The following is a 25567-nucleotide window of genomic DNA, read 5'->3' on the forward strand; positions in this document are numbered from 1 at the left end:
TTGGGGGGTGGCAGGGGTGGTGGGGGGTGTAGGGGAGGGAGTCGGGGTGGGGATGGGGGGTGGGGGAGACCCCTATCAGTGCTAGGGAAGGAATTCCCTGGCACTGATAGTGCTTACCGCCATGGATTTCATGGCGGTTCCTACCGCTGGAAATCCACGGCGGTAAGCCGGGTCACAATACCGGCGGCGGTATTGTCACGGCCACCGGGCTGGAGACCCAGGTCTCCAGCCCTGGCGGGCGGAACGGGGAAGTGGCGGATGACCATGGCGGTAACCGCCATGGTCATAATACTAAAATAAAGACCGCCAGCCTGTTGGCGGTCTTACCGCCGCTTTAACACCGTCCGCCAGGGTTGTAATGACCCCCAATGTATTTTTTAAAAAAACACAGCTGGATATTAAGAAATCACTTCATTAATGTGTATGCCACCAACCACCTAAGGGCCCTAGTAAAATTCCAGTTAAACACACAATTAAGTATTTATTTATTTATGCAATACTCAGTTTTGCCAGGAATATATGCATACACTAACAAGTGTAAGACAACTACCATGTCCCTTTCACGTCTTGTTAATGCCTGCAATACAGCTTCCTAATTCACAGCTGAATCTCTTCTGCTTCCAACAATCAGCAGCACCACTAGGATGCAGTTGGCATGCATGTATGTGACGAAAATGGGACACCCACTTTCATAAGAATGGGTAGTACAAGACAAATATTGCAGATGTGCATTTGGCCAATTACACCTCAGCCTCCCAGTGCCAATGTACATGCAGCACTAATCACAACTGTACCAACGCCTTTACTCATATTTCGCTAACCGATCTCAGCAGCCTACATGCACAGGAACAAACCCATTATTCGTGCACATCTCTGACCACCTAAACTACTCCAGCTTTCAATCTTATCACGAGCTTTGGCTAGCAGACCCAGCATCTGAGAGGTTTATCTTGGAACAGACTCCCCCCTCAGCTGGCTCAAAGTAGAACTAAATAAGAAGACAATGTTTTGAACCTTAAATACTTCTTGGATAACTGTTTTACTTTGTATGTTTAACCCTGTCTTACGGTTTAATTTTTCAAACCAATTTTCCACTAACCATTGCAACACTCGATTCATCATTAGCCATTTGGCAGAAGTGACTTTGGCTTTGACTAAGCCAATCACCTAGAAGTCCACTATTGAACTGCTGTTAGTAATCTATCTGACAGTCTTTGGGGATGCACAATGATGTTTGGAAGTGAGGAGTAGTTGAGTTAGAGCACTTCCCAAACAGCAGAAGCAGAGGTAGTTACGAGTATAAAAACCTCCTCACATTCAGTAGCTGGGCCTTACAAGGAAGTCAGTCATAGGGAAATATACATTAAGGTGCTACGTGTAAAAAACATACCACCAATATTACAGTAAGAAATAAGAAACTTATTGTAAAAAGGAATATATTTTTAACTCCCTCAGTTTTCAGTATCACAGTCCATGTGCTATGTCATTATAACATGGGTGAAGTTGGCTACACCTAGTTGGCTTTTTTAACTTTTCAGGAAGGCCATAGTATTTTGGCGCAAGAAGTGCACGAACGGTGTGGAAGTTAGATGTCATATGCAACACTGTACATTTACATATGCATCACTGTAAAAATATAGAGCTAGGTTCAGTGTCATATTTTGCCACAGGTGATCACCCCACTTACATCCACCTCTGGCCCTGAACATTACTGCCCAACGCCTCAACCCTATGCACTGCCTCCAGGGATGACGCCCAAGCTGGCGTGAGAAGAGTCATGCCACCCAGGACTGTGCTGCCACATTTGTGCCTAGAGATTTTTTCAATGTGTAAGCAACCCATATAGTTAGTGGCACTACCTGTTATTTTTTGCGTTCTTTAAACTTTTAGAACTGCTGCCAACAGCACTAGCTGACAAGACCAGTGTAATGAACACAGTGCTGGTTGGAATATGTCATTTTATTCAGGAGTCCTGTTCAGTGATCTGGAGCGAATGAGTGTAAAAGGAGGTACTTCGTGATATTTAATATATTTCCACAAGGAGAAAATGACATTACATGCCTGCCCCCGTAGGAAAATACGATTAACATCTCATAGTAATGTTGTCTCTTGATACAAAGCAGAGGAATAACAACGGTGATGACTTAGTTCCAGTCCGATTTAATGTCTTTTGTATAAGTATAGCTGTAAAGAACAAAAAGTACTTTTATACACCTATTTTTACTTCAAACATTTTTATTATTTTTGCATAAATTGCACAGTATTTAGGTAAATGTCAGATATACTTAAAGTTCCAGTCCAATTTAGTGTCTTTTGTATAAGTATAGCTGTAAAGAACAAAAAATACTTTTATACACCTATTTTTACTTCAAACCTTTTTATTATTTTTGCATAAATTGCATAGTATTTAGGTAAATGTCAGATATACTTAAAGCAGCACCCACAAATCTTAATCAACACACTAAAAATCTGTTGGCTAAAGTTTCTTATTGTTAGAAATGGGGTCTTTGGCTGGCAGTCAGGTTACCCCCCTGACAAAGCAAGGACCCTCACTCTAGTCAGGGCAAAGGAGAATCACCCTCAGTTAACCCCTGCTCACCCCCTTGGTACCTTGGCATGAGCACGCAGGCTTAACTTCTGAAGCAAGGAGTAAAGTATTTGTACAAACACACAGAGTAACGCAGTGAACCCACAACAAAAGTACACAACACAGGTTTAGAAAAATAGTTCATAATTATCTAAACAAAACCCGATCAGAACGATAAAAATCTGACAAACACAAGTCAAGGTTTGAATTTTAAAAAGAATAAGAGTCGTAATCCTTAGAAAACTGTGAAAATGCTGTTATTGCACAAAGGTACCTGGATAGAGTCAAAATAAAGCCGCATGGGTGAGTGTGTGTCAAAAAAAGGCCAGTGATGCGTCGATTTCCCACTCGCAAGCGAGACCGTGCGTCGTTCCTCCTCCGGTCAGGTTGGTGTGCGTTGTTTCTTCTCTCCTGCAAGAGAGCGATGCGTCGATCCTGGACGGGCACCTCAGTTCCGAACTGGCTTTGCATTGATTTTCCGCGCCCAGCGATGTTGTGTTGAAATCCGGTCGCACGGTGTTAACAAACTGTGCTGCGTGGGGGCTTGTGTCATTAACAGCAGCTGCTGCGGGTGTAACACATTATTTCTCCAGCTGCGTTGCGTCAATCTCTAAGCCGCGATGGAGCGTCAATTTTAGCCACAAGGCCGGCAGCGCGTCATTTATCAGCTGTGAGGCGGGTGATGCATCGAACGTTTCCCTGCACGGCGGTCTTTGCGTGGATTTCTGTCCTTTTCCACCAGATTCACTTTTCAAGGGCCCAGAGACAGGTTATGGCAACACTTGCCAAGCACAACTCTCAGCAGAAAGCCCAGGTGCTGGCAGAGAGAAGTCTTTGTTGTCCATGAGACTTCAACAACATGAGGCAAGCTGAGCTCATGCCCTTGGAGATTCTTAACCAGTGGGAAGTCACACAAAAGTCAGTCTTTATTCTCTCTCAGGCAGAAACAGCTAATACAGGCCAACCCAGCAAAGCACAGTCACAGGCAAAGGGACAGTACTCCTCCTCCAGCTCTCCAGCACTTCTCCTTGGTTCCAGACGTATTCTGATTTTCAGGGGTTTTGGGTGCTCTTCTTATACCCCGTTCTGCCCTTGAAGAAGGCCTACTTCAAAGAGAAGTCTCAGTTGTTTTCAAGATCCTGCCTTGCCCAGGCCAGGCCCCGGACCCACACCAGGGGGTTGGAGACTGCATTGTGTGAGGACGGCACAGCCCTTTTGGGTGTAAGTGACCACTCCTCCCTTCCCCTCAGCCCAGATGGCCCATCAGGATATGCAGGCTACACCTCAGCTCCCTTTGTGTCACTGTCTAGAGGAGAGGTGCAAACAGCCAAACTGTCAAACTGACCCGGACAAATACCCCACAAACAAGCAGAGTCACAGAATGGTTTAAAAGCGGCATTTTCAAACACAAAATCTAAAAACCAACTTCACTAAAATATGTATTTTTAAATTGTGAGTTCAGAGACCCCAAACTTCACGTCTATCTGCTCCGTAAGGGAATCTGCGCTTTAATAACATTTAAAGCAGCGCCCATGTTAATCTGCCTTGCGACAGTGAAAAACACATTTGGCAGTATTTCACTGTCAGGACGTGTAAACCACAAACGTACATGTCCCACTTTTAACACACACTGCACCCTGCCCATGGGGCTATCCAGGGCCTACCTTAGGGGTGCCTTACATGTATAAAAAGGGAAGGTTTAGGCCTGGCAAGTAGGTACACTTGCCAAGTTGAATTGGCAGTTTAAAACTGCACTCACACACACAGCAGTGGCAGGACTGAGCCATGTTTACAGGGCTACTAATGTGGGTGGCACAACCAGTGCTGCAGGCCCACTACTAGCATTTGACTTACAGGCCCTGGGCGCCTCTAGTGCACTTTTCAAGGGACTTACTAGTAAATCAAATATGCCAATCATCGATAAGCCAATGTGCACATATAATTTATACAAAAAAAGTGTCTAGAGCAAACACAACAGCAAAGGGTCCAGCACACAGAAGCATCCTGGGAAGTAGAGGCAAAAAGTTAAAGGAGACCCTGCAAATGATGCCAATTCTAACACTTATTAAAGAAGCAAAAATCAAAGGATAATCAATTGTTACATACGCCTCAGAATCCATGACTCAGATCATTATAGGATGTTCTTTATAACAAAGACCAACAAAAAAGGCACCAATACCTGGAAAACAATTGAGAATGCAATGTATTTGTTGGGACGGAAAAGCCCTCTACATGGAGCCCTTCTCAATAGTAAGCAGACCACAAAATTATGGTGCTGTAAATTGTGCCTTGAGCATGCCACCATTGTGTCCCAAACACCTTGAATCACAGCCACTCTGTATTCTGTCATGCAATCTCTGTGTGCACTCTGAGATGCATAACTGTCTTCTTGACAGGCATACTTTGCTGACCCTCACACATAGCCTACACATCTGGTGTCACAACCTATATCCTCTGTGACCTTGAACTTCATCCATTCACAGTGCAGTACAATACAGTGTCAAATAGTTTATGGACAAGACAAACTGGTCTCTTAATGAGTGTAATACAAACCTTTACATATATAACAACTATATACTGTCCAGTCTTCTTCGTGGGGGGCCACCAGAGATTTGTATTTTTGATTTGTGTTTTTGTATCATTACAGAAGTAATTTAGCCTGGGTAGACATTGCTAATCTGGGCCAATTTTTTCTGGACGACATTTTAAAAAATACTGGGTGTCTTTCACTGATGATGTAATATTTCAGGAACCACAAGACCTATATACTTGATTTTGGTGTCAAAACATAGGTTTTAGGGGTCAAGTAGTCTTATAGAGGCAAGAACTATATCCTCAGAGCAACTCTTCTGTCATTTTCTAAAGTGGCAGCTCTATAATGATGTGTTTTAGCCACCATATTGGTAATTTATTTTATTATTGTTTTTGTTTCAGGTTTTCTGTTGATTGAAATTCGTAAACATGAGCAAAGAAGGAAGTAGCAGAGGATCTTTACCTCCTGACAGAGTGAGGACTCCTTCTACAAAGAAAAATGTGTCATATCCCAAAATAATCCGAAAGAATGGCTAATATCAACTGCAGCTGGACAGAAGAGAGTTTGAGATGCTGCAGAAATATGTCAAGACGAAGTTCACAAAAGATTGAAACTGATGGGTAAAGAGGGTCAAATATTATATCATTGTAAAAACAAGTGCTACAAGTCATATACAATGAAAAAAAAACAGGAAAACTTTTGCAACAAAATAGCAGAAACCAGTGAATCACAACAAGAATCTGAGTCTTCCTACAAAGCGATGACAACCAAACCCAATGCCCATCCACTTAGAAGATCGATGGCTACCCCTTGTCCACCGCCAACAACTAATCAGAAAGCAGAAGATCTTAAATGTATTATCTGTGGTTTAATCAGAACAAGGGCCAAAGGGATTGACGAGAGAACAAAGTACAGAGTATGTGAGTCTTAAAGGGCAAACATGTTTTTATCTGTAGCTAGTTTCTTCCAAGATGAACTTTTCACCTGAGTAGCTGATATAAACAGCGAGGTGAATGTATTGTATGCCCAAACGAACTGCATGCATGTACACATTCGAAAATATGAATGTACAATGAGCTCCCAGCAGCAACGTACCTGCCAGCCTTCAGTTAAGTTTGCACTCTTTGAAAAAGCAAATTAAGTTTTAAAGTCATTTTTGAGTGCTGGCTACGGCTTCACATTCCATGAGCTCAGAGAAATAATGGTCAACATTGATTAAACCACTTATGGTGTTCTCAGCTGATTTGACTCCTGAAGTTCTTGTTGCCAAAATAAGATCACAGGATGCAGTAAAATTAGCAGGAACCATTTTAACAAATGTGCAGAAAGATTTAGATTTCATGGGAGTCAACAAGAATGGCTGATGTTGTCTTCACGTTTTATCAGCAAAGCAAAACTTACAAACTAAAGTTCTTGAGTTCGCAACAGACGCCAACAACATTGATGATGGCTTTGAAGACACAAGCGAAGAAGTGGAAGACAATCCCATGAACCAACAGGCTTAGGCTGTGCAAATGTATTGTCTTTTCCAAATCATGTTTTATGATTTACATAATGGCAAAAAGAAAACTACGCTACACATGGTGACTGTCCACACAGTCTATGACAAATGCAAAACTAGAGAGCTAATCACTTCAATGAATAGGATTGTTGTATCAACAAGTTATAATTACATTGTACGGAGCAGGAACTTGCTAGCAGCTCATGCTGTAAAATTGTGTGAACCCGACGCCACAAGTCCCTTTACCAGGAAAAGATTTACAATTGCTGCTCTAATCATTTTGTTTTTTAAGACAGCTCTTCTTTGTTTGGGACATCAAGCACACAAGACACTGATATAGTGCTTTTTCAAGACCTTACCAATGAATAGCTGCTGGAAAACAAGCTGTGTCAGCTGTAGGCATAAACAAACAAAGCTGCAAACTTATAACCCAACTGCCTTTCCAAAGTGTGCAAAAATACTACAAGCCATCAACACGTCCCAGTCAACGAGAACGTTTCAAAGTAGCTGAGGACATGGATCTTTTTCTACATGATGCTGCGGTCTGCAAAGCTGATTTAATTGAATTTATGATATCACTTATTCGGTGCAGACTAAAGGATGAAAGGATGAAGAAAAGACAGTTCCTCCATGGGCTGTGTTAGACCTGACAGCCTTAGGGTGGTCATCCCCCAACTTTTTGCCTGCCTCCCTCCACTTTTCTGACACTGTTTTTGCTGGTTTTATGACTCTGTCCACTTTACCACTGCTAACCAGTGCTAAAGTACATATGTTCTCTCCCTTAAACATGGTAACATTGGTTCATTCCCAATTGGCATATTTGATTTACTTGTAATTCCCAGTAAAGTGCAGTATATGTGGCCAGGGCCTATAAATTGAATTCTACTAGTGGGCCTGTAGAACTAGTTGTGCCACCCACATAAGTAGCCCCTTAACCACGTCTCAGGCCTGCCATTGCAAGGTCTCTGTGTTCAGTTTGACTGCCACTTCGACTTGGCATTTACAAGTAATTGCCAAGACTTAAACTCCCCTTTTTCTACATATAAGTCACCCCTAAGGTAGGCTCTAGGTAACTAATAGGGCAGGGTTCTGTGTAGGTAAAAGACAGGACATGTACATGTGTATTTTATTTGTAGTGGTAATACAAAACTCCTAAATTCATTTTCCAATACTGTGAGCCTGCTCCTTTCATAGGATAGCCTTAGGGTTACACTCATATTCTGTTTGAGTGGTATATTCTGATCAGAAAGGGGTAACCAGGTCATATTTAGTATGGCCAGAATGGTAATAGAAAATCCTGCTTATTGGTGAGGTTGGATTTTATATTACTATTTTAGAAATGGCACTTTTTAGAAAGTGATCATTTCTTTGCACTTCAAATCCATCTGTGCCTTACAGCCTGTCTCCAATCTACGTCTGGGCTGGGCTGGTTGACAGCTCCCTTGTGTACTTCACCCAGACAACCAAAAACACAAGATACTCGGTCACACCTGCACTCATCTGCTTACTGAGTCGGTCTTCCTGGGATGGAAGGGTGGAGGGCCTGACACTTACATTTCAAAGGCTAGTGGCCTGCCCTCACACAATGGACTGCCAAACCCCCTCCTGGGGCCCTGGCAGACAGACCTGTACTGAAAGGGGACCTTGTGTACTTCTAAACCACTCTTTGAAGTCTCCCCCACTTCAAAGGCATTTTTGGGTATATAAAAGGGGTCTCTGACCCCACCAACTCAGACACTTCTGGACCTGAACATGCAGCCTGTCAAGAGGAACTGCCTGGCTGCCCAAGGGACTCATCTGGACCGCTTTGCTGTGAAGAATTGCTGCCCTGCTGCTGCACTGTTGCCCTCTGACTTTGCTGAGAAGTGCTCTCCAAGGGCTTGGATTGAGGTTGCCTCCTGGTTTCTGAAGTCTCAGGACCAAAAGACTTAATTTCTTCAAGGAACTCCTTGTGAGCCGAAATTCGATGCACAGTCTGCGGGAAATGACGCAGAGCCTGCCATGCGACGAGAAAATTGTCGCACAGCCGAACTGGAACAATGCAGCCTGATTTCCCGATTGAAGAATCGATGCAGTGCCTGCCTTGCCGCCGGAAACTCAACGCACAGCCTACTGGATCGACGCTCAGCCAAAGCGGAATGACGCAGCCCAACTTCCCAAGTGAAGAATTGACGCAGTAACTGCCGTGCGACAGAAAAATTCTACGCATCACCTACTGGGTCGACTCAATGCCTGTGACTTCGTCCCGCACGCCCAGAATTTCCACGCATCGTCCCTGGGCGTCAAAAAGATCCCCGCATCGAAAGGAGGAACCAAGACTGCGCGCCGGAAATTGGCGCAAAGCCCCGTGCAGCGTGGAAGGAGATGACACAACGTCTGTGCCACACCAGAAATTCCGAAGCACACCCTATTTTTTAACGCATCTCCTCCTCTGCGGTCTCCGTGCGTGTATTTTTTTATGCAAACCAGGTACTTTGTGAAACCAAGAGACAACTGTAGATCTCTAAGATTTAAGACTCTTTTTAATCTTGCAAAAGTGATATCTCAGCTTGTGCTTACTGAATCTTTGTCGTTTTGACCTTAATTTAACCAGATAGATATCTTATATTTTTTGTTAAACCTGTGTGATGTATGTTTGCGGTGTTTTCACTGTGTTACTGCATGATTTATTGCACAAATACTTTACACATTGCCTTCTAAGTTAAGGCTGACTGCTCAGTGGCAATCTACCAGAGGGTGGGCACAGGAAAATTTGGATTGTGTGCGACTTACCCTGACCTGGATTGTGGTCCCTACTTGGACAAGGGTGTATACCTCTACCAACTAGAGATCCCATTTCTAACAGGCTGGAATTCAAGCTCTGATTTCCCAGAATACCGTCCAACTGAAGAAGATTGGATTTTTACCAGTACTACCATCTCCAGCCACAAACTATGCAACAGTATACCCAGTTCTAAATATTTTCCAAAATGTACATGCTCAGTTTAAAGACCACCCTAACTTGACAACTGTCTGCAATGAAGGTGTTTTTCCTATTGTAGCTGGCATTTTTATGAGCAATCCAGTAGAATTTGATCATCTTTATCCAATGATGGACGTTTTCTACATGACAAAATCTGCGGTGTGCTGTGAGTTATGTCAGTGAATGTGACATAGACGATGCATTTAATGAGGCTGAAATCTTTGGAAGCAAAACTGTCCAGTCAGTATTGAGCGCAACTCATTATGTTTGTTTGTTACAAGGTATGCTCATCATTTCTGAGGCTACAGAAACATTGTGTTGGAATGCTTTCTGGAACAAGAATGACAAAGTGCATATCTTATCTCAGAAGTGAACAAGGCACAGGGTGCATTTTATTCAAAAGACATAATGCAAAGGCAGGCAGTGTTCAATACTCTCAGTTTCAAATCAGAAAACCAAGTTTGTAGAGTTTGTCAAAGAATGTGAAGAAAAATCAGAACTTTGCAAGCACTGGGGAAATGTTTTACACATGATAGCTAGAGTGAAAAACTTGGTACATGCTGATTGGGAAGGTGATTGGCAGCTGCACTGGAAGACGGTGGGGTCAATGATTTCTGTGTTTTGCGAATTCGACTGTATAATCTACCTGAGATATGGGTCCTGGCATTTGGAAAGAGTGAAGAAGGTTAGAGGTGGAAAAACCATACCTCTACCAAAAATTAATCCAAAGACATTTTGTGGTGAAAGACAGGCTGTGACACTAGATATGAAATTAGAACAGAGCTAGATCTAGATTCAGAGGTCACAGAAAAGCTCCAAGGGAATTGCTGCTCAGACATATAAAAGTTAATATGTTGCTCAATGGCAGCTAATTTACCATGAAGTCCTTTCTATTTGCAATATTTTCAGAGAGATGACAAATTCAAAATTAATGTACCATCATGAAACTGTTCCTCACCACAAACATGTGGGGAAAAGAGGGGAACATTTTAATGAACATGTTGACAGCCTCCTTCATTTCATGCAGCAGCAAGGAAACCCTTTTGAAATAGCTGAGCCTGTGTGACTACACAACTACACAACTTCCTGTGTTTGGATAACGATATAAAGACGTCTACTAGATGTCATGGAACATGGCTCTAAACTAAATGAAGAACTGAAGCAGGAGATATTTGTATTGAAAGAGAAAAAGCTGGCCCATATAATCACTAAAGCTAAACTTCCACGCTTTAATTGCCATAGTAAGAGTTTCATCCAACAAGCCACTACAAAACAGGTCACAAATAAACAACTTATGCAAGCAAATAGAGAGAAGGATGTAGCAGAAGAAAGGGGTGAATTTATCAAGGACAGTCTGTCTGATCTTCTTCCAACAAACGCTTTATTTGATGGAGCTGCTGCAACCAAACCAGTGAAGCACAAACTCATACAAGAGCTCGAAAAAATACTCTCACCTGAAGAATTTCAATTTGAGAAGGTGTCCTCATTGAAAACTGCTGTTGTTGTGGTCTATATGTCATCATTGTGAATGGTCTAGATTTCATCCATGCGAAACTTCGGAAAGGCCATTCAGACTGTTTTACAGATATCAAAGTCAGTGTGCACCTTGCAAGAACTACACATTGTCTTTGACAGATATCTTGAACTGTCTGTCAAAGAATGTGAGAGAATCAGACGAATGTCTACAAGTGGAACAATAGACCTTGCCTTCATCACAAATTCAACACCTATATCTGTGCAAATTGATAAATTCTGGTCATCAACATCGAACAAGATGATCTTGGTGATGTGAACATGTTGAGTGGTCTGTTCGAAATGGTTTCAATAGAGCCACTGTACTGTCAAATGACACAGATGTTATTATTGTGCTACTTGGATTTGTTGTAATGATCATAAGTCAAGGTTTGTCAGAGTTAGGGATATGTTATGGAACAGGCGAAAAAATACACTTAATCCTGCTTCATATTCTGTACAAGAAACGTGACCCAGAGACACCCAGTTTTCTTATTAAGGCACATTATCTTACAGATGATAATACTATAAGCAAAATTGGAACAAAACTTGGAGCTTTAACTCCTGAACCTGTGAAGAAGATTTGCAGAGACAGGACCCTGCACTTGGGGCTACCTAGGACCTACCTTAGGGGTGACATACATGTTTAAAAAGGGAAGGTTTAGGCCTGGCAAGTGGGTACACTTGCCAAATCGAATTAGCAGTTTAAAACTGCCCACACAGACACCTCAGTGGCAGGTCTGAGCCATATTTAAAGGGCTACTAATGTGGGTGGCACAACCAGTGCTGCAGGCCACTAGTAGCATTTGATTTACAGGCCATGGGCACTTCTAGTGCACTTTACGAGGGAATTACTAATACATCAAATATGCCAATCATGGATAAGCCAATGTACAATACAATTTACACAGAGAGCATATGCACTTTAGCACTGTTTAGAAGTGGTAAAGTGCCCAGAGTCCTAAAGCCAACAAAAACTGGTCAGAACAAGTAGGAGGAAGGAGGCAAAACGAATGGGGAGGACCCTGCAAAAAGGGCCAAGTCCAACAACAGATCTCGTGGTTCCTGAAATATTACATCATCACTCCAAAACATTCGCCATTTTTAAAAATGTCCTCCAGAAAAATTCGACCCGGATCAGCAATGTTTATCGAAGCTAAATTAATTCTCTACAGATCCAGAAACACAATTCAAACATTAAAATATCTGGACAACAATTTTAATTACGGCGGTATATCAGGGGACCAGGATTACTCATGCTTTTTTCCCAGGAAGTAACTTTCAAAGCACAAAGGAGCAGATTGGAAAATAACAACTGGTTACCTGTCTCTGTTTTGCTTGAGAATCCTGCCGCCTGTTTTATTGCTGCTGCTGTTAATGCTAAGCCTCGGCTCCTCTTCAAACCATGCTGGAATACAGATTCAAACTGGGCACACAGACAAATCACTCTGCAACATAATAAACAGTTCATTAGAAATGTTTGTGAGCAGAATAATAAGAAAATTAGTTATAAAAAAAACACAGGTAAATACAAATGCAATGCGCAGCCAAAAACCTGTAGGAAGGACTGCTCTGCTTCAGGTAATCTTTTACAAGGCAAATACAGAGATGACATGACACTATCCAGCATTATGAGGTTCCTTCCAGCAATCTGTGGATGCGCCAAAGTGTCTCCCGTGTCTTTACGGAAAATGTAAAGCATGAAAGAACTATTCATCAATGAAAAATGGGTACTTGGCTTCAGATCCTAATCACAGCAGCCATACTGGAGCATACTGGAGTAATTAGATGTGCTGGGCAAACTTAATGGCAGGGACAATGGGTAGCCTCCATGGCACAGCCGCCTTTTTCTTAAACCAAAAGCCGAAGAAGCAGGTTCTTGGTCGAGTTTGCACATATGTACATTTGAAGAAAGAGGACTGAAAGCTGGGCGTCATTAGAGCTAGCCAAAAAAATGGGATCAGGCACAAAAACAGTTTGCGTTCAATTCCAGTTATCAAAGTATTGTGTTAGTAACTGTTAGAAATGGGGTCTTTGGTTGGCAGTCAGGTCAACCCCTGTCCAAGCAAGGACCCTCACACTAGTCAGGTTAAGTCACACACAATCCACATTAACCTGTGCCCACTCTCTGGTAGCTCGGCACTGAGCAGTCAGGCTTAACTTAGAAGGCAATGTATAAAGTATTTGTGCAATAAATCATACAATAACACAATATAGCACCACAAAAATACAACACACAGTATTTAGAAACATATCTAATATTTATCTGAAAAGATGCAGGTCAAAACGATTAAAATGCAATAAGTATATGTTGAGATATCACTGTAAAAGTGATATAAAGGGGGTCATTCTGACCCTGGCGGTCGGCGGTGAAGCGGCGGTAAGACCGCCAACAGGCTGGCGGTCTTTTTTTATGTATTCTGACCATGGGGGTTACCGCCATGGTCAGCCGCCGCTTCACCGTTCCGACCGCCACGGCGGTAACGACCGCCGGGCTGGAGACCTGGGTCTCCAGCCCGGCGGTCGTGACATACCGCCGGCGGTATTCCAACCTGCCTGACCCCGGCTTACCGCCATGGATTTCATGCGGTTGGGGACCGCCATGCAATCCATGGCGGTAAGCACTATCAGTGCCAGGGAATCCCTTCCCTGGCACTAATAGGGGTCTCCCCCACCCCCAACCCCCACCCCGACTCCCTCCCCTACCCTCCCCACCACCCCTGCCACCCCCAAAAGGTTGCAGGACCCCCGTCCCCCACCCCGATCCCCAACATATACACACACATACACACATACAGGCACGCATTCATGCACATACACACACCCCCCGCATTCATGCACGCATTCATGCACATACACACACCCCCCCGAATTCATGCACGCATTCACACGCCCCCTCAATATACACACACGCACACCCCCATGCACGCACACAACTCACAACATCCCCCCACCCCCCTTCCCTAGCGGACGATCACCTTACCTGTTCCTGGTGATCCTCCGGGAGGGAACGGGCAGCTCCGCCGACACCGACACGCCAACAGAACACCGTCACAGCGAATCACAGGTCGTGATTCGCTGGGCGGTGTTCTGTTGGCGTGGCGGTGGAGGTGGAGCTACCTCCACTTCCCCGCCTGCCGCCAGTATGGCTGTTGGCGGCTCTTCGTCCAGAAACGGGCGGAGCGCTGCCAACAGTCAGAATGGCCCATGCGGAAGACCGCCAGCACTGGCGGTCTTCCGTACGGCGGTCCCTCGGCGGTCTATTGAAAAGACCGCCAAGGTCGGAATGACCCCCAAAGTGTCTTAAGTCTTTTAAAAGCAAACAAAGTCTCTTTCAAGAACAAAGTACCTGGTTTGCGTGAAAAATCTCCGCAAAGAACCACAGAGGAGGAGATGCGTGGAAACAAAGGGGTGTGCTTCGATTTCTCAGGCTGCACACAGCAATGCGTCGTTTAGTTTTCACACAGGGGCAGCTGTGCGTTGATTTCCGGTGCTCAGTCGTGGATCCTCTTCGGGTTGCAGAGTTTTCGGATGCCCCGGGGACGATGCGTGGATTTCCTGCGCTGGCAGGATGAAGTCACAGGAGCTGTGTCGATTCGTTGGGCGATGCGTCAAATTTTGCACGGCACGGCAGGCACTGCGTCGATTCCTCTCTGGAAATCGGGCTGTGTCGTTCGGGCTTGGCTGTGCGTCGATCCGATGGGCCGTGCGTCAAATTTCTGGTTGCTACGCTGGAACTGCGTCGGTCTTCTCAATGCAAAGTCTGGCTGCATCGTTCCGGTTTGGCGTGCAGTGAAATTTTCACCGCGGTGCAGGCTGTGCACTGTTTCTGGCAGGCTGTGCGTCAAATTTCGCCACACAAGGAGTCCTTCTTGTAGAGATGAAGTCTTTTTGGTCCTGAGACTTGAGGGAACAGAGAGGCAAGCTCTATCCAAGCCCTTGGAGAGCACTTCTTCACCACAGCTAGAGAGCAGCAGGGCAGCAGGGCAACAGCAAGGCAGCAGTCCTTCACAGAAAGCAGCCAGGTCAGTCCTTTGGGCAGCCAGGCAGGTCTTCTTGGCAGGATGCAGGTTCTGGTTGAGGTTTCTTCTCCAGGAAGTGTCTGAGTTGGTAGGAGAAGAGGCCCTGTTTAAATACCCAAATGTGCCTTTGAAGTAGGGGAGACTTCAAAGAGTGGCTTAGAAGTGCACAAGGTCACCTTTCAGTTCAATCCTGTCTGCCAGGGTCCCAGTAGGATGTGTGGCAGTCCTTTGTGTGAGAGCAGGCTACTGTCCTTTGACATGCAAGTGTCAAGGCGTCCACCCTCCCAGCCCAAGAAGACCCATTCAAAATTCAGATGTATGCAAGGGAGGCTGAGTATCCTGTGTTTGGGGTGTGTCTGAGTGAATGTACAAGGGAGCTCTCAACTAAACCCAGCCTGACATGGATTGTAAGGCACAGAGGATTTAAGTACAGAGAAATGCTCACTTTCTAAAAGTGGCATTTCTAAAACAGTAATATTAAATCCAACTTCACTAGTCAGCAGGATTTTGGATCACCATTCTGGGCATACTAAATATGACCTTCCTACTCCTTTCAGATCAGCAGCTACCACTCAAACAATGTATGAGGGCAGCCCCAATGTTAGTCTAGGAAGGGAGCAGGCCTCACAGCAGTGTAAAAACGAATTTAGGAGTTTTACACTACCAGGACGTGTAAACTACACAGGTACATGTTCTGCCTTTTGCCTACACAGCACCCATCCCTATGGGATACCTAGGGCATACCTTAGGGGTGACTTATATGTAGAAAAAGGGGAGTTTTAGGCTTGGCAAGTACTTTTAAAAGCCAAGTTGAATTGGCAGTGAAACTGCACACCCAGGTCTTGCAATGGTAGGCCTGAGACAAGGTTAAGGAGCTACTTAAGTGAGTGGCACAACCAGTACTGCAGGCCCACTAGTAGCATTTAATCTACAGACCCTGGACACATATAGTGCACTCTAATAGGGACTTATAAGTAAATTAAATAGTCCAATTGGGTATGATCCAATGTTACCATGTTTAAAGGGAGAGAGCATATGCACTTTATCACTGGTTCGCAATGGTAAAGTGTGCAAAGTCTTAAAACCAGCAAAAACAGTTTCTAAAAAGTGGAGGGGGGGAGACAAAAAGTTAGGGGTGACCACCCTAAGGCTGTCAGGTCTAACAGTAACTTAATCCCGATTATCTCCTGTGGCAACTTTACTACCCAGTGTCATAGGCATGGGAAAATAGGCTGGAGAGAGGAAACATATTTAGTAATCGGTTAAGCTAACTTCAATATTGAAGAACTCTGAACTTGGGCACTAACACCGCAAAATGCGCTATCGGATTTAGCTCAGGTAAAATTAGGTTGGTAAATCTAATCCAATTGTAATGAGGGTGTGGAGTTAACTTTATATCAGATATGGTATAGCGTGGTCACAGTGCCTACCCTACTATAAATCCAATTTTCAGCGGTCATAGGCAACAGAGGCAGTAATAGGTCTTCAAACAGGAGGGTGTAAGCAATCTGTCCAAACTGCTGGCTGTGCTCATTCAATGCAGTTTACAAAAAATGGTGCGTTTTAGAACACATTTTCGAAAGGAATTGTGTAAAAACTTGAGCTTTTTCAGATGGTTCTCATGGGGCACAGAAAAATACTCTTTCACCTTGTGGTATGCAGATGAAGTCCAAATCTCTATAGTGGTTCTGAGAGTAGACTTCCATTAAGACATTCTTGACAAAAGGTGCTTAAACCGTGCATTTTTTGCCAAACTGAAATAATAGACGAATTTGGGCTCTTATTCTAAGAAAGAATAAAGCATCTCTTTCCACTTCTACCTCCTGGCTTCTTTCAATTTCACTCTCTGTCCAGAGAGAATGTCCAATATGAAAAGTGATGATAGGAAACTTCAAAATATCTTAGTAGGAATTAACATCTGTTCGCAGTCCGTAGTACCAAATGCAGACTGAATCAACTGATGAAAACCACTATTTGGGTTTGCCCTGACTTCCTTTTCCCCTATTGATGCACTCCTGTCTAAATATCTGCAGTGTGGTGTCGAAGCCCAGTGGCGTAAATGGAATCCTGAAGCTACCACACTGGACTTACCCAAAAGGGTATTCCTGAAACACCCCTGTGTTCCACAGACACAGTGGGACTCTCTGGGGTCACATTGTAGAAAGTTGGCTCTGTATGTACTATTTCAAAGTAAGAAATAGCATGCACAGAGTCCAAGGGTTCCCCTTAGAGGTACGATAGTGGCAAAAAGAGATAATCTAAAGCTCTATTTTGTGGTAGTGTGGTCGAGCAGTAGGCTTATCAGAGGGTAGTGTTAAGCATTTGTTGTACATACACACAGGCAATAAATGAGGAACACACACTCAAAGACAATTCCAGGCCAATAGGTTTTTGTATAGAAAAATATATTTTCTTAGTTTATTTTAAGAACCACAGATTCAAGATTTACAATCAATACTTCAAATGAAAGGTACTTCACTTAGGTATCATAGGAACTTTGAATCAGCAAAATAGCTGTACAGTTTTGGCAAAAATGGCAATAAGCTATTTTAAAACTAGACAGTGCAAATTTCAACAGTTCCTGGGGGAGGTAAGTATTTGTTAGTTTTGCAGGTAAGTAAACCACCTACAGGGTTCAAAGTTGGGTCCAAGGTAGCCCACCGTTGGGGGTTCAGAGCAACCCCAAAATTACCACACCAGCAGCTCAGGGCCGGCCAGGTGCAGAGTTCAAAGTGGTGGCAAAAACACATAGGCTTCAATGGAGAAGGGGGTGCCCCGGTTCCAGTCTGCCAGCAGGTAAGTGCCCGCGACTTAGGAGGGCAGACCAGGGGGGTTTTGTAGGGCACCGGGGGGGGACACAAGTCAGCACAAAAAGTACATACTCAGCGGCACGGGGCGGCCGGGTGCAGAGTGCAAACAGGCATCGGGTTTGTAATAGGTTTCAATGGGAGACCCAGGGGTCTCTTCAGCGAAGCAGGCAGGCATGGGGGGGGGGGGCTCCTCGGGGTAGCCACCACCTTGGCAAGGGAGAGGGCCACCTGGGGGTCGCTTCTGCACTGGAGGTCGGATCCTTCAGGTCCTGGGGGCTGCGGGTGCAGTGTCTTTACCAGGCGTCGGGTTCTTGGAAGCAGCAGTCGCGGTCAGGGGGAGCCTCGGGATTCCCTCTGCAGGCGTCCCTGTGGGGGTTCAAGGGGGTCAACTCTGGCTACTCACGGGCTCGCAGTCGCCAGGGAGTCCTCCCTGTAGTGTTGTTTCTCCGCAGGTCGAGCCGTGGGCGTCGGGTGCAGAGTGGAAATTCGCACGCTTCCGGTGGGAAACGTGGAGTCCTTTTAAAGTTGTTTCTTTGTTGCAAGTTTTGGTTTCTTTGGAACAGGGCCGCTGTCCTCAGTTCTTGGTCCTTTTAGATGCAGGGTAGTCCTCTGAGGCTTCAGAGGTCGCTGGACCCTGGGGAACGCGTGGCTGTTGCAGTTTTTCTCGAAGTGGGGAGACAGGCCGGTAGGGCTGGGGCTAAAGCGGTTCATGTCTCCGTCTTCTCTGCAGGGCTTCAGGTCAGCAGTCCTTCTTCGTCTTCAGGTTGCAGGAATCTGTCTTCCTCAGTTCTGGGAGCCCCTAAATACTCAATTTAGGGGTGTGTTTAGGTCTGGGGGGTTAGTAGCCAATGGCTACTGGCCCTGAGGGTGGCTACACCCTCTTTGTGCCTCCTCACTGAGGAGAGGGGGTCACATCCCTAATCCTATTAGGGGAATCCTCCATCTGCAAGATGGAGGATTTCTAAAAGTCAGAGCCACCTCAGCTCAGGACACCTTAGGGGTTGTCCTGACTGGCCAGTGACTCCTCCTTGTTTTTCTCATTATCTCCTCCGGCCTTGCCGCCAAAAGTGGGGCCGTGGCCGGAGGGGGCAGGCATCTCCACTAGCTGGGATGCCGTGTGGCGCTGTAACAAAGGGGGTGAGCCTTTGAGGCTCACCGCCAGGTGTTACAGTTCCTGCAGGGGGAGGTGAGAAGCACCTCCACCCAGTACAGGCTTTGTTCCTGGCCACAGATTGACAAAGGCACTCTCCCCATGTGGCCAGCAGCATGTCTGGTGTGTGGCAGGCTGTTAAAACTAGTCAGCCCACACTAGAAGTCGGATATGGTTTCAGGGGGCATCCCTAAGATGTCCTCTGGGTGTATTTCACAATAAAATGTACACTGGTATCAGTGTGCATTTATTGTGCTGAGAAGTTTGATACCAAACTTCCCAGTTTTCAGTGTAGCCATTATGGTGCTGTGGAGTTCGTGTTTGACAGACTCCCAGACCATATACTCTTATGGCTACCCTGCACTTACAATGTCTAAGGTTTTGCTTAGAAACTGTAGGGACATAGTGCTCATGTACCTATGCCCTCACCTATGGTATAGTGCACCCTGCCTTAGGGCTGTAAGGCCTGCTAGAGGGGTGACTTATCTATGCCATGGGCAGTGTGAGGTTGGCATGGTACCCTGAGGGGAGTGCCATGTCGACTTAGTCATTTTCTCCTCACCAGCACACACAAGCTGGCAAGCAGTGTGTCTGTGCTGAGTGAGGGGTCTCCAGGGTGGCATAAGACATGCAGCAGCCCTTAGAGACCTTCCCTGGCATCAGGGCCCTTGGTACCAGGGGTACCAGTTACAAGGGACTTACCTGGATGCCAGGGTGTGCCAATTGTGGAGACAAAGGTACAGGTTAGGGAAAGAACACCGGTGCTGGGGCCTGGTTAGCAGGCCTCCGCACACTTTCAAATCATAACTTGGCATCAGCAAAGGCAAAAAGTCAGGGGGTAACCATGCCAAGGAGGCATTTCCTCACACATGATATAATTAATAAAGGTTTAGGGAAACGGTGCGGTGGGGAGCAAGAGGAGTGACCGGCCTTCTGAATACACATTACGATCTCACAGTTTCTTAGTGTACATTTTATTCTAGAGCGCGTATCACTAAGCCCTAGCGTGCTGCCTGCAGTAACCTGCAACACTACAATGGTGACGAGGGACCCCTCGCTTTGCCCCGACGGTCAGCTGACTTGAAGCATCACATGAAGGTGTCGCTCACGACATCAAAAACCATGCCTTCTTATGTCCCCCCATGCCCATCACACAAGCTTACATTGGTCCGGTGACGAAGCATGGAGGATCCTGCCAGCCCTGCACGCCGTACAGCTGACGCCTGCCTCGCCAGCAACTCAGCAGCCTCAGGCCACAGCAACGTGACAGAGGCCCTGCCCTGCCTGCCAGGAGCCTATGAAGCAAGGAGTCTGCCGTCGAGAGACCTGAAGGACAGACACTTCACACTGTGCTGCCACCCCCTCACACTTCACGTCAATGGTCCCGGCTGCACAAGGCAGTCTTCATGAGCCCTGGAGGGCACAAAGACTGAACTAAAAGAAAAAAAGAACACAAGAAACAAAATATTAGACGCAAGAGCCATGAATCCAGGGGCACCCCAAGAGGTGGAATGGCCAAGAGATACCCCTACAAAACAGCCTGGCCACCCCACCTGTGCATGCTTCCCACCCTATGCACTAGCACGGCATAGCCCACATGGCCCCTACAAACGTGCATTGACCCCAGAGACTAACAACATCACAATCCAGGAGCAGTGATGTCAAATCATAATGGCTACCATACCAGCACCTGAACCGTTCCTGATAGAAGGTACGCCATCAGCTCAAACGTCAAAGTGAAAAGACTGGGTAGAGAGGGTCCTGCTTTTCTTTGAAGCCACGAAAGTAGAGAATGCCCATAAGCGAGCAATGATTCTCCACTTGGGAGGGAAAGACATTTGTTGACAGACAGTCGATCAAGCCACGCCGAAAACTCACCTCACTCTGATCGCCGGCCTTAATGCCCATTTTGAGCCCATGACCAACGCAGACTAAAAAAGGTTTGTGTTCCGCCAAGCCCAGCAGCAATCGGAAAAGTCGATAGACACCTTTTACAGGAGGCCAAAAGAGACATGGAAGCGGTGCTGCATGGACCGTTAAAGGTGGAACAAAGTTCCCCCAGGACGTGTGGCCACTGTGGAGGGCCCACTCACTGCCCTACAGAATGCCCGGCAAGAGGAAAGAAGTGCACCAGCTGTGGAAAGTTAAACCATTTTGTGAAGGTCTGCTGGTCGTCAAAAGCCCGCACTCAAAGACCAACAGTCAACAATGCTTTCGAAGCACAGTTACATCATAGCGACATGGACAATGATGATGAGATAGAACACTCCATACACTCAATTTTCGCCATTAGCACCGCTTTCCACACAGCATGCCGGCTGCCAAAGTGCAACATCCAGGTAGGAGGGCACTGCACCACACCACACTGACGACACCTACCAAGAAATCCAACCATGTACTGCTTTGACCCCCACCTCAGTTAGGGGGTTTGCATATGGATAATCGAATCCACTAGCCCTGCCAGGGAGGTTCAAGATGACGCTCCAATACCGACCACGAGCCATTGAACATCAGTTGTATGTGGCAGAGAATGGCCATGGGATGCTACTGGGATGCAGAGCGGCGGAATCGCTAGGCATCGTGACATTCGCATTAGGAGTCCACGAGGAGTTGATAAATGAGATGCTACAAGACTTCCCAGACATCTTCAACGGCATTGGCTGCCTCAAAGACAAAGAGATCAAACCACTTATCGACAATACCGTTCAGCCGGTGGCCCTCCAACACCACCACATTGCGTTCCATTCAAGACACCAGGTAGAGAAAGAGCTCAACAAATTGGAAGCCGCTGGCATCAAGGAGAAGGTGGCAGGGCCCACCCTGTGGGTGTCGCTGATTGTAGTCGCCAGAAATCCCAAACAGCCCGGCCAAGTATGCATATGTGTCGACATGAAGCTGCCCAACACCGCCATCAAGAGAGAATGGCACCTCACCCCCATCATAGACAACCTGATTGGGGAGCTGAGCGGAGCTAGGTGGCTCTCCAAACTTGATCTCCAGTCAGGATACCACCAACTGGTACTAGTAAAAGAGTCCCGGTACATCACCACATTGTCAATGCATGTGGGATTAAGGCGTTACTGCAGGCTGAACTTTGGGATATCCAGAGCTGTGGAAGTCTTCCAGAACACAATTCACGAGCTCCTTGCCAATCTCCCAGGTGTTAGGAACGTCAGTGACTACATACTTGTCCACACCCGGACCGTTCCAGAACACCACTCCTGCTTGAAGCATGTTCTCCAACGGATACAAGAATCGGGCCTCAATCTAAACCACAGCAAATGTGAGTTACTAAAAGAGAGAATACAGTTCCTCGGGTATATCTTCTCCGCACCCAGGATTGCCCCCTATCCTGCTAAAGTTCAAAGCATCAAGGAAGAACCCCCTCCGACAAAGGAGACGGAAGTCTGCCACTTCCTGGGGACAGTCAACTACTGCAGGAGATTCATCAAGGAACTCAAGCTGGTAACTCAACCCTTACACAACCTCACCAAATTGGCTGTACCCTGGGTGTGGGGACCTGAGCACGAAGTTGCTTTTCAAGCCACCAAGGATGCTCTGTCTGCAGATACCACCCTCAGATACTTTGACCCCACAGAGACACCACCATAGCAGTCGACGCAAGCCCAAAGAAACTAGGGACGGTTTTGCTCCAGCGTTAAGGCATAGCAGAATGGACTTCTGTTACATATGCTAGCAGGTCCCTCACGCCAACTGAGCAGCAGGGCTCGCAGATCGAAAAAGAGGCAATAGTGATCCACTGGGGGTGTAAACATTTTCACCTGTACGTGTATGGGCACCCCTTCACAGTTGGGACAGACCACAAACCCTTAATACCCCTCTTCCGAGGGACTGCATCAAAACCACCCCCACAAATAGAGAAGTGGCTGCTCCAACTGCAGGAGTACAACTGACCAAATTGAATATCACCCTGGGTCTCACAACCCTGCAGATTACTTATCTAGACATCCCAGGGCCGCGACGGAGAAAGAAGATGTAGCCAGTGAGACGGAAGACTATGTGGTCACCGAGAGATCCAAGCCTCTCCCCATTTCGACCAAGATCATTCGCCAGGCCACACAAGATGATGAGTGCCTGCAAAATGCAGTAACAGCCGTGCAAACCAACCAGTGGCACCTCATAATGAAACAGTGGTCCTAGCTCAAACCCAACACTCGGAGTATCATGGAGAGTCTGTATAAGGTCCTAGAAAAGCTAACTGCGGACCCAGTGGGGTTTTTGCTCCGGGGACACCGTTTGGCCATGCCTTCGAGCCATGGCGACCAAGTCGTCAAACTCGCCCATGCTGGGCACCAAGGGATGGTGAAAACTAAGAGCTGTCTAAGAACCAAGGTGTTGTTCCCCCAATGGTTGAGAAAGTAGTCTCACTCCTGAGGACCTGTGAGTGGTGTCAAGCAGCAGGTAATTCCAAACCGCCCTCTCCAGTAGAAATTGGAAAGGGTCCCCTACAACCATGTGAGTCAACCAGCCTCGACTTCGGGAGCCTCCCGGATGGCCACCACAAGCTAGTGCTTATTGAGGACTACTCCAAGTACCCAGAAGTGGAGATTCTACAGTTGTTGACGGCCCGAGAGGTGGTCCCCAAGATGGAAAAAATAATAGTCAGACACGGCCTCATTGAAAGAGGTAAAAACCGACAATGGACCCCCTTTTCAGAGCCAGGAGTTCGCATCATACCCCACGTCGATGGGGATTGTTCACAAAAAGATAACCTCCCGATGACCTCAAGCCAACGGCGAGGTGTATTGATTCATGCAAACCCTTAATAAGGTCATCCGGATTGCAACGGTCCGTCAACAACCCCCAGAACTAGCCAACAACTAATTTCTCCAAAACTACAGACTCACACTCCACACCAGGAGTGCTCCAGGTCATCTGTCACTGGGGGGGGTAGTAATTAGACACTCCATCCCGCATCATCCTACCTGATGATGACAAGATTTATGAAAAGTGAAAATTGGCCAACGAGCGGGCAAGTCGGAAACGAAGAGCCAAGGCTTCAGAACTCTGGGTTGGTGATCTGGTCCTCATGAAAGATGGAACCCCGGTTAGCAAATTCCACCTGCCGTTTGATCACTGTCCCTGGACAATAGTGAGATGCCATGGTGCGTTTGTCGTAGGTCCACGGGGAAAAGAAGGAATCGCCAGAAACGTATCCGTCTTTTAGCGATATCATACGGCAGATGCTTCTCCTGTGGCGGGGACCACGGAGGAAACAACCTTGTCCACCTCTGTAGTGATTTCTCTAACTATGCCCTCTCAGACCGACGTCTGTAGTCCAATAGACACTGAAAATTAATTACCTAACCATCTTTCGGGAGGGCCATCAATGATACCTTCTCTGCCGCCGTCAGACAGTGTCACCCGCACAAGGTACACCTAAAATGCCACCCCTTCTTCCAGACTGGCAGACTACACCCCTCTAGGCTCTGATGCTCTCCTGCTGAACCCTCCTGATCAGTTTCATCACGCCTGGGACATCCTTATGTTCATTACTGATATGGTTTTGTTTAAATTGAAGGAGGAATGTAGTGTAGCATCCCAGTGACAAAACTTGAGCTCCCGACGCTACCATCCTGGACTTACCCACAAGGGTATTCCTGAAAGACTCCTGTATTCCCCAGGCCCAGTGGAAGACTCCAGGGTCACATGATATAATTAATAAATGTGTAGGAAAAAGGTGCAATGGAGAGTAAGAGGAGTTACCAGCCTTCTGAATACACATAACAATCTCACTGTGTCTCAGTGTACATTTTATTCTAGTGCACATATCACTGAGCGCTCGCATGCTGCCTGCAATAATCTGCGATGTTACATGCAGCTCAAATCACATCCTCAGTCCTCTACACTCCCTTCCTGCATGCCTGCCCTCTTTTTTTTCCAACACATATCTATCAATTGTATCTTGTTACAGGAATATATGTATTGTTTGTGTCACGTACCCCGTGTAGCGCTTCAAATACTCTAGCATTATATTCAGTCTATTGGTTTAAAAATGATTACCCTGCTGCAGCAAATATTGCTTCCCCATATGCCCCCCCCCACTGTAGGCAGCCTCAATATATCCTAGCACTATTGCTTCATCGCACTTACCTAGTACCCTAAAAAATAACATGTTTAATATTTGTCTCTGACCCCTCTCTGGGCAATATTTTTTAACCGTTTGTTCATAATAAAGTGTTAAAAAATGGTTTGGTTGATTCTTCTTTGTAAAGAGCTTCGAGTACAATCTGGATTATTCTTCCACTATGTAAAAATTGAAAACAAATATATCAACATCCTAAAACAATTGCAGGATAGGCCACTAGTATGTAAGTTGTACTGCAGTCATGTAGTTGAATTAAGTAAAATGGGAAGGTGTTTAGGCTAAATCAATCCCACTGACAGCTCAGGTTTTGAAGACTATGAAAAACCTAGGACCAACGCAAAGGGTTATTCTCTCCAGAAGCCCGCCCAGAGAGATTTAAAG

At 46.0% G+C, this 25567-nt stretch overlaps 1 protein-coding gene across 2 annotated transcripts in view; it reads right to left on the reverse strand.

Moving 5' to 3' along the window:
* SNX29 (sorting nexin 29) overlaps positions 1–25567 on the reverse strand; it is a 1353458-nt gene that overhangs the window by 1237038 nt on the left and 90853 nt on the right. For both annotated transcript variants that reach the window (XM_069210178.1, XM_069210180.1), the window contains exon 4: positions 12419–12543. In XM_069210178.1, the coding sequence (XP_069066279.1) occupies positions 12419–12543 (125 nt within the window). The remainder of the gene's footprint in view (positions 1–12418; positions 12544–25567) is intronic.

This window comes from Pleurodeles waltl, chromosome 10, assembly GCF_031143425.1.
Source record: "Pleurodeles waltl isolate 20211129_DDA chromosome 10, aPleWal1.hap1.20221129, whole genome shotgun sequence".
Taxonomy (NCBI): domain Eukaryota; kingdom Metazoa; phylum Chordata; class Amphibia; order Caudata; family Salamandridae; genus Pleurodeles; species Pleurodeles waltl.